Source organism: Poecilia latipinna, unplaced genomic scaffold, assembly GCF_001443285.1.
Source record: "Poecilia latipinna isolate Pla-1442-1.1 unplaced genomic scaffold, P_latipinna-1.0 Scaffold245, whole genome shotgun sequence".
Taxonomy (NCBI): Eukaryota; Metazoa; Chordata; class Actinopteri; order Cyprinodontiformes; family Poeciliidae; genus Poecilia; species Poecilia latipinna.
Window position 1 is genome coordinate 329,482 of NW_015112861.1, and position 13,046 is coordinate 342,527.

Consider the following 13,046-nt stretch of genomic DNA (forward strand, 5'->3'; position numbering starts at 1 on the left):
CTCTGCTGTGAAAGCTTTGTTATTGTTTTTGGAGCTGACTGCACCTCCTGTGGTCACTGTTTATTAAAATCTCCCATGGTGATCTAATTTTTCTTGTTTTGTCCTGTGCACAGTAAAAGTTCTAAAGAAACTGGTCTTGAAGGCAAATTTTATTGTGCATTAAATACTTTGTTTTTTTTTAATGAAAACTGTAATGGTCAGAATCCTTTAAACTTCCTTCATCCCGCTCCAATTCCCTTTAATACGTTGTATAATTTATCATGCTTTGAGCGTTGCAGCTCAAATGATTTCTCAAAAATGCAGCACAGGGGAGGCTGAACCAACACTTAAATATTAAAACATACAATCACTGTGCTTGTGGTGTTGTTGACAACCAACGTAGTCATTAAACTGTATTGGTGTGCATGTGGAAAAAGTAACTCAACCTGAATTTTGAAGCCTTAAATTCAGGTTACATATCATCCATATGTTTGGATATGTTATATCCAAACACATCCTGGGGACTCATAGCATTCGACTTTAAATAATCAATAAAATCAAAGCAGTTTTTATTTGTATAATACCAAATTACATCAATGTTAAAAGATGTTTAATATTAAATAACTTGAATAAGTACTAATTGAATGCAGAGACAACTATTGATTCAAATTTTAACAGTTTGTTCTACAGATACATTGTGCCACAACTGGCCCTTTGAGGAGATTTAAGATCTTGCTGTGGCCCAAAAAGAAAATGGGTTCAACATCCCTGCCTAAGGTGAAAGGTCATCCTTAAAACTGGTTAGAATAAAAATTGATTCATCCAGCCTAGATGATACTGCCAGGGTCTGAGCAAAAGTCGTAAACATATAAAACGAACAATAGAAGTTAGGGTTAGGAGCAGTTGAATGTTTTGAACTTAATTACTTTGCGTCATCTCTTTTTAAGAAATTCTCACACAGGAAACAAGTCTAAAACTAATGAAGTTACTGATTTGAACTGAATTTTCAGTCTGATGAAAGTCTTTTAATCTACAAAAAAAGTATCAGGAGTTTTAGAAAACATATTTTCGCTGATATTTTAATCCCCTTCTTGGTTCGATGAACCAATAATGTTACATTTCTGTTCTCGCTACAGGGATGGCTGCTCTTTTTTTGCATGATGTAACAAACTCTCTCACTGCAGGTTCAAAGAAAGTTTAAACTCAGCTCAAAACATTGTGTGATTTTATAATTGAGAGACCGTACTACTGTTTCTTTAGTAACTACACAGTTAAGAGTTGTATCAAAATTGTTCATTTGTGTTGTTAACTGGCAAGAACACTTTTGACAATGCTAGCAGGTGGCCTTGAAGGCATCTAGATTCAGCTGAGAGTCGGACCAGAAGAACAAGCAACGCGACTGAATCACTCTGAGTCAGACCAGAATAAACTCAAGGGTAAAATTAATCACAATCTAAGCAGATTCATACGAGCGTTCTTTCTGGGAAACTGTCGCATAACTCACCACAGTTGGCCTCATCTGACCCGTCTGCACAGTCGGGGTCCTCATCACAAACCCAAAGCTTGGAGATGCAGTGCATTGATGCCTTACACTGGAACTGGTCAGGGGAGCAGGTGCTTTCAGCTGTATTCAGAAAAAAAAAGGAGTATGAAAGAGAAGAGCAACGTCTTTCATCATTCAGGATGAATTTTTTTTTTCTCTGTAGAAAGACCTGAGTCATCATGGAATGCACCATGATGCAAGACACAGTGAGGAAGCAAATTATGCCTCCCGAACATCATCTTTTCCCTCATTTTTTATGCTATATTACAACAAGGTAGGAGCAGCTTCTTTTCTATATAACGTGACATTGTTTCAAATAGCATTTTAATTTCAATGGCGCAGTGTTCATTACAAAGGTGCATTCAAAAACGCATCCAATCATGCTGGTAGTTTAAGCAGGGCTGAAGTAATTAGCTTCACTTTAATTAAAGTCTTTTTTTCTCCTCCTGACTTTCTCGCAATCTCCTTCCCTCGCTCTCACCCCTTCTGTAATCATCGGAAAGACAAACGCATCCGGCGAAAAGTCTTGAATAGGGTGTGATATTCTGATGAGTTACATCACTGCAGACAAAATCTGCTCTTATCCTCTATGCGATTCAATTTCTAATCCCTTTTCACAAGAGCAGGCCATAACATAAGTTGTCTCCAGAATGCCTAATGAGGACTACGTAATCCTAATGGTGTGTTGTATGCAGTTCAAGTACAGGCATGAAATAAAAGTTTAAAAAAAAGAAGCAACATTTCTTCATGATCTGTACCAATTTAAAAATACAGACATCAAAAGCTTTGTGCAGTGTCTATACTTTTTCTTTTTTTTAGTTTTTTTGGAGTACTTGTACAAACATATCCAATTCTTCTTATTCCAATGCTTTATTAATAGCTTCTTCAGACAATAAAAAGTAATGTTGCAAACTCTCACGGCAGTCTGTCTCATCCTCTCCGTCACCACAGTCGTCCTGACCGTTGCAGCGCAGGTTTAGGGGGATACATTTCTGTTTTCTGGTGCACTTGAACTGGCCTGACAGGCAGATGTATGTCTCTAGGAGGAAAAACGATAAGAAGGAGAGCAAAATGAAACAAAACGAAAACACACCAAGAACACATTTATTTACCATTTGCCCATTATATTTGCCCGTGGTGAGTCGGGGGCAATGCTGGTACTCCGCTCCATTTGTGACCAGTAAACCTCTTACCATTTGCTCTTCTGCCAGTTTATCTTTCATCATGCAGCTTTGGATTTTGTCATTAAGCCTCTTTAAATTCCTTCAGAGTCTAACTTCTAATATGACACCCATAGCAAAACCACAAAATGACTAAAAGCATATTTACTTTCAATCCTGCTCACTTTTGTTACCAGTGAGCCTCTTAACTTGGAACTTATATGATTTCTAATAAGAGGAAGTGTGTTTGTGTAAGTATCAATCTTTAGGTTACTATTCTATAATCAACTAGTTAACTGTTTTTATAATCAATCACATTAAGTCCCAATAAAACACACTGATGTTTGTGCTTTAACATCAACATGTGAAAAAGTGAATGACATGAATATTTTTTCAGGTGACTCCAGCAGAGTAAACTGTGCACTTACCACAGTTGGCCTCATCTGTGTTGTCACCGCAGTCGTTCTCTCCATCACAGATGAAGGGAGGAAGAGCACAGAGGCCTGTACCGCACTGAAAACGCCCAGGCTGACATTTGAATTCCGCTGTTTAAAAATCAAGCGTAACCCAGTGTGCAATTAGAAATAAATATGGCACATGTGTTATAAAAGAGGTCAAAGCTCTGACTGTAACAGGGAATAGAGAGAAAAATAACATGTTTTTGCTCCAGAGTTTATGCTTTTATGGCTTACAACTATAACATCCCACTTACGGCAATCAGGGGGTTCGTCTGAGCCATCCCCGCAGTCATCCACCGTGTCGCACTTCCACCAGAAAGGGATGCACTCATCTGTCCCACAGCGAAACTGTGTTGGAACAAAAGAGACAAAAAAGAAGGGGAGTGGGCGAACACAATTTGAAGTCGACATGCATTCTCGAATGCCTGGTTAGACTTCTGCGTTCTTCAAAGCCAGAGTTAAAATCAATACCCAAACATTTCCTTCACCCTTCATGTCAGAAAAGACAAGCCCATGAAAGTAAAGCAATTTGCCTTCAGGTGGAACAGTGCTGATCAGAACAGAGGAGCAAACAACATGATCACAGCAGGTGTAGACATGGTGGGGAAGGAGGAAGAAAGGAGCTGACCTGACTGGAGGTGCAGTTGGAGAGGCAGGTTCTGTTGTCGGCAGCAAGGTAAAAGTTTGTGGGACAGGCACATTTGTGTTCCCCACCAGGGGAAAGAAGACATAAATGGCTGCATCCACCATTTGCAATCTGGCACTGGTGCTTGGGCACTGGACAGCAAAATACAAATACAAGGCAGAGCTCAAACGGTCTGACATCAGGCATATTTTTCTTCCGGCTGAAGAAAAACAACAACTAAGGAACAAAACTGTTAGCTGGATGTAACAAACATGAGAGTTTGATGCAGTATTTACCTTCAGGCTGCCGTAGTGAGTGGTAGACCTTGATTGATTTGATGGCTTGCCAGGAGTTGAGGAGCTCAATCGCTTGAGTGCCAGTAGTCTTGTGAGCACGTCGGAGTGACTTAGACTTCCCATCAGTCCAATACACAAAGTCCTCAAACAAAGTCAGTGCCATTACTCCTTGGATGTGGTCATAGGACACTAAAAAAGGAAGTCATATGTAAAGTTCTCTGTCTGTGCAGGGTTAATATCATCCAAAAATCCCTTGGAGATTAAAGCAGTTCAACAGATTAAATAATAGATCTGTCATGATTTTCAAAATAGAGTTCTTAGATAGTTAAATAATATTTTTGATATTTTAAATGATAATAAAATACAGTGCCTTTCACATTTCAGAATGTTGCAAAGACAATATCCGTTAGTTTTATGCGGAAGATCAACGCAAAATTGAGAAGAGGACATTTTACACGGTTCCCAAAATGTTCTAGAACCACCTCTGCATCGGGTTTGCACTTTTAGAGTCAGTCATTTTTACTCAGTGTTTCTCTTCAAATCAGTTCATCGTAAAAAGCAGATGGAAGGTATCTTCAAATATCTGTCTAATTTGTCTAAACTTAATTTTAAAATTTAAAATGTGCAGCTCATGTTATCGCACCGTTTTCTTTCTCACCTTTGCGTCTCTGGGTGCCATCCATGTTGGCAAACAGGATGTGGTTGTCGTCTGCCCAGTACACTCTCTTGTTGGTATAATCAATAGTGAGAGCAGTGGGGCTATAGATCTCTGTGTCAATGATAACCATTTGCCCCCGGCCGTCCATGCCTATACGTCCAATATGAGCGGGCTCACAGCAGTCTACCCAGAACACATACCTAGTCACAAATATTGCAGAATTGAGAAAAACTGCATGTCACTGTAGGCAACATTAAAATGGAGTAGTGTTCAAAATAACAAGGCGATACAAGATACGGGTCAGATAAATCAATGGAGGTAAGAATTAACAATGTGAGTATACATACTAGTAAAAAGGAAACAAAGATACTGAAAATAATAACAAATGCCTAAAGTTTACTGACTCTACAATAACACCACATGTTAAATGAAAAAGGAAATTCTCATTTCCACAGATTATGTGTGTAAGCACCAACTAAATAAATATTAGACAAAAGAACTATGATGATTTATTGATTTTCTTTTAAAGCATGCATTTGGAAAAAAAAAAAAAAACTTGCTTTAAGAACCATTCAAGAATCAGTCATTTTTAGGAATAAAATCCAGATGTAAGCTATTGTGAGCTCTGTAGTTTTAATATTCTCACCCTGTCTGGGGATCCAGAGCAAGATCTGTGGGGTTCTTGAGACCAGAACTGATCAGGATGGTCGGGTAGAGGCCGTTCGCTTTTGACACTTCTAGTGTTTTCTTTTCTGCGTCACACCAGTACAGATTTTTTCCAATCCAATCCACTGCTAAAGCACTGGGCACCGCTGTCCTGTGGACAATCTGTTAAAACAGAAATCAAAAAGTTTGGTAAAAGCAGTTTGAAGCACTAAACAAAAACGTTTAACTGATAAGTTATGCTCAGCAAAATACTTTTTTTTCCTACTGCATTTTGGGCTCTCTTAACTTTTCAAACTGAATGGTTTCGAGAGGCCGTCAAGTGCTGCCATGGTAACTGTTAAACATGAGTCTTGTGCATGACAAAAGGTTGTTGAGAATACTGCAGGGTGATGTAATGACCTAAGGCTGCAGACCAAAAGCCTCAGCTTTATTTTAATGTGCATTTGCATACAGAACACTGTCACAGATAAAAGCCTGCTTCTAACGCTAGTTTGTGAAGAAAAGGTCAGCCCTTCAAATGTATTTACAAAGAAATGTGTTGCGAAGCACGCGGGGTGTAGAGGTAGAGCGGTCGCCCCATACACAGAGGCCATTAGTCTCAACGCAGCAGTCTGGGGTTTGATTCCCAACCCTGAGACCTTTGCTGTATGTCGTCCCCTCCCCTCTCCATTTCCTAACTAGTCTACTGCAAATAAAGGCTACCAGTACCATTAAAACCTTTTTTTAAAATGTGTAGTACAATAGATATTTGTTCAGGATTAGGACAGTTTTTGTTGAAAATGCTATTTTCGCAAAGCAGAAGGAGTTCACCTACAGTCATTACTTGATTAGTCTCATGGGGAGCAGAAGGGAGCAGTTTAATAAGGTCAAGCAGCAATGAGTGATGACTTTAAAATTAGACTCTACAATCAAAAGTCTTCCCCGCTGCAATGAAGAAAATAGGTCTTGAACACATGAAAGATTTTCTCAGTAAAAGAAAAAATGGTGGTGGTCAGAGGATTGAAGGTTCCCCGATTGTATGGTAACCTCGTTCCTGTCAGTCTGCCCCAGGGCAGCTATGGCTACAATGTAGCTTACCACCACTGGCGCGTGATTAAATGCACGAATAGGTGAAAGACTAAATGTAGTCTAAGCGCAGTGGGGTCCTTTGGACGGCATAAACACATTAGTTTTCCTCAAAATTAATGCGTTAAATTCCCAGCCCTAGTTTCTACGTAAAATCCTTCTACTTGTAGTAATCTAGGTTGTCACTTGTTCAGAATAACTGCTCCACAAAAAAAAACGGAAAATGTCAACATTTGAATATGACTTTTCAAAAAATAAATATAAAAATAGGATGTTGAGTGATCTGCATGTAAAAATGGTTAGACACTCCATTTTTTCCACCATTTCAACACAAAGATAGTAAGACCTTCAAAATACCTACTTATGACCTCGTCACAATGTTAAAAAATCCAAAAGACAAAAAAGAAGGGTCTCTGCAGGGGTTTGTGAGATCCTTTGGCATACCTTGGGCTCTCCAGGAAGCATAAAGTATGAGCGTTGAAGACACTGTTTTTAGCATGCACCAACCTTCTGTAGCAAGGTCATGTTAGTTAATCATTGTGGCAGCATATCAAGGTCCTGTGTGGAGCATGAAGAAGTGCGGTGGCAGTTAAATATGAGCATATTTATAAACTAATTTACTTCATGGCAACAAATGCCACAAAAAAGAATTGCATGTCAGCAAAAATCTTTATTTTCCGTTAGAAACACAACTCCGCAGCAAAATCATTACTTAAAAACGGAAATCACGGACGGACACAGGTAACGTTTATACAGCTAAATGGAATAAAACTAAATTATATGGCACCGATCTGATTCAGAACGAAATAATGCGCTGAAGTCCAAGTGAAAAATGAAAAGAAAAATGTCCACTAACTATCTTTCTAATTAAATACCACTAGCATTACCTTTGCAAATAAAATCCATACGTCTTTTCAATTTCATGCTTTTCCTCATATAGCAAAGCTGTGCGAGTGGCTGCTCATGTCAGTAACTCTAATTAACCCCATGTCATAAGCTCATGGATCCGTGTTTCAGACAGTTTGCTAAGCTGTGTCAGTGGCTCAGGCTGAAAACTGTGGATGTAAGAGAGCTAAATAAGCCTATTGCTCAGCACATAAACGCTAATGAGATGTGGCATGGGGACCCAGAAAGTGTTATCCTAATGTCCCATCAGCTCTTCTATCTGGGTTTCGATCCCCTGACCTTACCCAACCTGGTGACAACACCTGAGAGCGCATTTGTAACACGATGCTTGCCACATTCATCTGACAGCCATTAGTTATCTTCGCAAGCACTCTATCCTGAGCCATTAAGCAAGCAAGAAGCTCTTTCCTGAAGCAATAAAAAAAAAAAATCTATGATGTCAAAAGTGTAAAATATAAAAGACACCTATCTTTAGCTGAGCGGTGATAATGAGCTACTTCAACCACGTGTTGTTTCAAAAGCAGAAAATGTTTTTAAACGGCAAAATCTGATAATTAGACTGAGCAAAAACAGAGCTGAGATGGGTGGGTAAAAACTGAAGTGGGAGTAAGAGCAGGAAAGCAACGATTCGTCACCAAAGTGAAACAAGCAACATATGGTAGTCAAGTCACAGCAGCAGTATCTCATCGGTTACCTTAAGGTCGCTCCCATTTAGGCGCATTCTGTTGATCTTTCGACCACTCGGCCTGGTCGAATCCACCCAGTAGATGAATTCCTTTTTGTAGTCAAAATCTAGGTGGATGATGTTGTAGAGGCCCTAGGAAATAGAAAACACACATCGCATGTTAGAGCATGTTAATACTCGTCTGAATGAAATGGGAGGGTGAAAGCATTACGCTGTCACTCTAACTGCCACCATACATATGCAACATTTGGTAATTAAACAGAAACACATTTATTTTCATCTGCTCAACCAAAAGGTGATTTCAATTTGCTAAAAAGTAAAAAAACAAAAAATCATGTTCTTTTCATACATGATATATTTTGTGCAGCACAAGCAATATTGATTTTGGTGGATATCCCATAGGTCTCAAGGCTTTCAGTAATACAAGCAATTTTAAAACTGACTGGAGAGCAAGCTGCAGTCTGATCAAAGGAGCAGAGTGACATACCTTTCTTCAATGTTTAGCTCATAGGAGCCCGCTGTCAATCAGACAGCCCGCACACCAAACAAGTGCCCCCACCCTGCTGTCTCACACTGTAGGAGCCTTGAACACATGTCAGACAATCTGACAGGTGCAATGAAATGTCTTCATCAGATCATCAACACTTTCATAGACAGGTCGCAAAGGGTCCGGAGGGAACATGTCTGTACTCTGCGTATCTGTTACAGAGATGAAATCCACCTTTCTCTTGTACTTCTAACATTGAACGGTATATTTTATTAATCTACCTGGAGGACAGCATGAAGAGGGATTGAGACCCTTTAGCTGAGCTTCGATGTAAAAAGAAAACAAAAAAGACTTTTTCCATTTTTATCTCATTAAAATGATGCTGCAGGTCAGATAATTTTCTTAAACCCCTTCACATTTCACAAACTGACAACTAAAACCTTCAAGTGAAAGTGGAATTATTCACAGTTTTGAAAATGAGCTCATCTCCTCTTGAGTCTGTTCTATCCTGTGCCTGCTGAGGAAATGCATCCTCAAGAGCTTTCTTACCCAGGCTGTCAGTTTAAGTGGACAGCCATGTTCTGGTATGTGTTAAGTTGTTTTAAATGTTCTGAACACAGATTGAATTGAGCACTGTGACACGTCCAAAGCCCAACTTATTATTTTAAAACTGAACCCTTTTTTGAACCTATACACAACAATACCTGTTTCAGATCAGCTATATTTATACTCAGAGAAAAACACACACAGCTGGGCTCTCTTCACTAATTGGTCTTTAAAACGTTCCAATTAATATTAAAATTCTTTTAGTATTTTCATTGCTCTTATCAGTTTATTTTTGTGACTCTTGTTATTCAGAACCAAGAGTTTATTTCAAAGTGCTATATGGATAAAATCGACACTGGATTTTGTTACAGTGTACCAGACCAATAGATGTGGAATGTTCTTAGAAAATGATGTATAGAACATAGATGGCTGGATGGATTTATGTATATATATATATAAAAACAGAAAAGTAAGATTAATGTTTGTCTGATTTAAAAAAAAGAAATTGTAATAACTTATGCTTATCAGAGGTCAGGGGCTGAGTTAAGAGGTTAATTTGACTGAGAGAAGGATGTAAGATACTTGTGAGGTGAGTTATGGTAAATTTCATCCTGCGTTTTGTGATAATCAACAGTTAAATTCAACTATAGCCCACAGCAGCAGTGAGACCTGAAAATGATTGAAAAATCACTTCCAACGGTTTCTTCATTAAGCAAATTTGCCCCTCTGTTCTGCACTAAGCGAATTGCCCGCTTTCTTCCACACTTGTTTTTGGAGTTTGTTTTTCATAATGAACTGCACGGACTTAATTGAACAGATTATTTTCTTCTTTTATATAAGAGATGTATACACCATTTTTATTCATTTAAATCTGCTGGATGAATTACAGTGTCCTCAGCAGCTGCTGATACCCCAGTTAAATATAATATATATACATTAGTCAACTTAAGTAAGTACAAAGACTTAAAAAAAAAGTCAGATGCAGTCGCACAACTTCATGCAAAGAATGTTCAACGATTCTCAAATGGTAAGAAAGTAATCATTTTCTTTCTTAGGGGATGGGTTTTTCAAAAATCCATCCTCTTTCCCTCTTTTAATGAAAGAGGATGCTTGTGCAACATTCTGTGAATTTATGCTGAGGCTTTTTACACACTTTAAACATGGGAGGCCAGTAAGTGTTCACAATTGTTACATTTTTTATTCAAATTTTTAAAATACATTTTTATTTTACCAGTCTTTGTGAAAACAGTGAGTCATGTTAACTAGTGTGCCTCTCCTCTAACCTTGCAAATGTATTGCCATTAAAAAAATATCCAAAAGGACTGAACAGGGTGACATAACATGTCGCACTTGCAATTACAAAAACTGTCTGTGCAACAAACTATTGTGCTGATGCTGCACATGTCAGACAATGTTGTGACCAAAGTCTGCAGAAGTATTGTTGGTCTTGGAGCCGAGGCTGTGTGTGACAGATGGGAGCTGAATTATTTAGGAGTCAAATCTGTCAAATCTGTTTCCATTGTACAGCTTCTACAGGTCTCTCTGTATTCCTGTGAAGTGCATAACTTCAAATCACAGCACATCTTACAGGGGTGTATCCAGGAAGTTTTTAATAAGAGATAAATGGGGGCCACGGAGCGTCACACCAAAATAAAAACCCAGGCAAGACGCAGGGTTGTAATAAACTTTACAAAAGTAAGTGAATTTCCTTCAGCTAATTTTAGAGTCCCGTTTGTCAAAGCTCTCACATCACCAGATTCGTTAGTATCTGACATATAGCTTCCGTCTTCAGGAATTAAAGCAACAGGTGTAATTTATTGTATGTGTAAAGCTTTTTATCTACAATCTTTAAAATACAGCTTAAAATATGCAGATGCTAAAGGTCACCACAACGCCCAATACTGAATAGATACAAAAATTGTTCACAATTATTCTGCCTAAGATACTCCCACATCTGCTAAGAGGGCAGACATAGCTCAAAGCTTTTTACGAACACTGTGAATAGGTTGAGATTACCTGTTTTAAAATGGTGTAATTTGAACCATCCACGCTCAGTTTGCGGATCTCATGGTGGTCTGCCATGATGAGAAAAGGCTCCTCAGCTGAAATACAGAACGCATGGCATTAAGGGACTTGTACTGACATGTGAGGAAATGCTTCAAATTGAGAAAACAACAATCAAGCTGACCTGATATAGCCTTGCATGTGTTTGGGTTGCGATCCACAGGCTCATAACCGTCCACACAGAGGCACCTGTAGGACCCGTAGGTGTTGATGCAGCGCTGGCTACAAGGGAGGGTAGTGGAGCACTCATCAACATCCACACAAGTCTTCCCATCATCTTTCAGGTGGAAACCAGGCCAGCATTTACACTGATCATTAAAAAAAAACATGAAAAACATAAAAAATATATTGCTTGGAGATATTGAAAAATATAATGAAACTAAAATTAAGAACTTAAAACGATCAGTGTTTTAAGCGCCGACTTATTTCTCTGTAACCTTCATGTGAAAAGAAAATAACTCTTACTTCTATTATTTTCTGCTTTGCTATTTGTCTACAAATTTAGTGGCCATTTAAATCTCCTTCCTCAAGCAGTAAATAAGGTAAAATTGGCTCACCAGAATTTTTTTCCCCTTTTTTATTCTTTATTGGCTTTCCCTTTTTTATTTAAGGTTTACTTACAAGACAACATTCTACTCTGAAATACATTTACTCTAAAATCATCTGATAAGAACAAAGCTAAGATGTTACAAAAATGTAAGTGATAAAATCACAAAGAAGCTTGTAGTTTTAGAAAACAAGATAAGCTCGAAGGAAGATATTTTTTTTATTTTATTTTGAAAACAAGAAAACATCTTAACCCCAAATGTCATTGAGTTTTCCTCAACAATCTTCAAAGTGAATCAAATGTGAAAGAGACTTCTTAGGGATATTTGTTTTGTTTTCCTCTCAGGAGGAAAAAAATCCCCATAAACTTAATAAACCGTGACCTACAAGACAACATTAAATCTGTGATATCCAGTAAAAAATGTCCATTTCCCAACCATCCTGATCCATTAAATAATATTGAAAGGAATTTGCAAAATCATAAATGTGATCAACATAGTATAGTTCTGATGCAATCAAATTTTACATCCACTAAAACTTCCTGCCCTTCCAAAGAATGTATTGATGAACATCAGGCATTCTATCAAGGGAGCGTTTTCTGTTAAGTCACTCTAGTAAAAGAAAATGCTATTCAAATAGTTTCTTTAAATGCTTTGAAGGGAACCAAATTGGTGGATCTACTAAACAATGACTCCCTATCATATTATTAGTTTGATTATATTTTATATTGTTTCTAATTGGTTTACCATTTATTAATACATTTTTAATCTTAGGGGTATATCTGAAGATTTATTCTTGGTTTCTGACACACTCAGTTATTACGCAATAAATAGACAGAGGGCTATGGTCGAAATCTCTGGATGTGTCCTACGATTTCTTCATGTGTGTCTGCCGGGTTGGCCTGAGGCATAAATTAATTTTGCAACTGCTTCAGGTCCTCTTCTAGCCCCAGGGCCCCAGGAGAAACTGAACCTGAATTCAAACAGACCAGCTACCAGTCAGTTTTAGAATTTATTTAAAATTATTTTGATCTTAACCTCCAGAGGCTTGAAAAGATCAGCTCCTTTTATATATATATATATATATATATATATATATATATATATATATATATATATATATATATATATATATATATATATATATATATATATAGTCCCTCTCTCGTTTCAGGACCAGAAGATATTGATTTTCACAAACAGGAGCACCAAGGCTGTGGAATGTGCAGCCTTTATTTTTGTGGAGTTTGGACTTTGTGGATACTTCCAGAAAGAAACTGAAGGACTTTCTGTGTATGCTTACTGAGTTGACTGCAATTAAAAAAAACAGCTGAGAAGACATGGGTTATAAGGGACATGCAAC

The 13,046-nt window shown here is 37.9% G+C and overlaps 1 protein-coding gene across 1 annotated transcript in view; it reads right to left on the minus strand.

Annotated features, from left to right (window-relative positions):
• Positions 1 to 13,046, minus strand: part of lrp1bb (low density lipoprotein receptor-related protein 1Bb) — a gene marked incomplete at its 5' end in the record, with an annotated part of 155,067 nt that overhangs the window by 47,801 nt on the left and 94,220 nt on the right. The window contains 11 exons of the mRNA XM_015032561.1: positions 1,484 to 1,603; positions 2,442 to 2,561; positions 3,111 to 3,227; positions 3,395 to 3,488; positions 3,769 to 3,917; positions 4,062 to 4,250; positions 4,720 to 4,919; positions 5,366 to 5,547; positions 8,051 to 8,173; positions 11,091 to 11,176; positions 11,263 to 11,446. Coding sequence (XP_014888047.1) covers positions 1,484 to 1,603; positions 2,442 to 2,561; positions 3,111 to 3,227; positions 3,395 to 3,488; positions 3,769 to 3,917; positions 4,062 to 4,250; positions 4,720 to 4,919; positions 5,366 to 5,547; positions 8,051 to 8,173; positions 11,091 to 11,176; positions 11,263 to 11,446 — 1,564 coding nt within the window. The remainder of the gene's footprint in view (positions 1 to 1,483; positions 1,604 to 2,441; positions 2,562 to 3,110; positions 3,228 to 3,394; positions 3,489 to 3,768; positions 3,918 to 4,061; positions 4,251 to 4,719; positions 4,920 to 5,365; positions 5,548 to 8,050; positions 8,174 to 11,090; positions 11,177 to 11,262; positions 11,447 to 13,046) is intronic.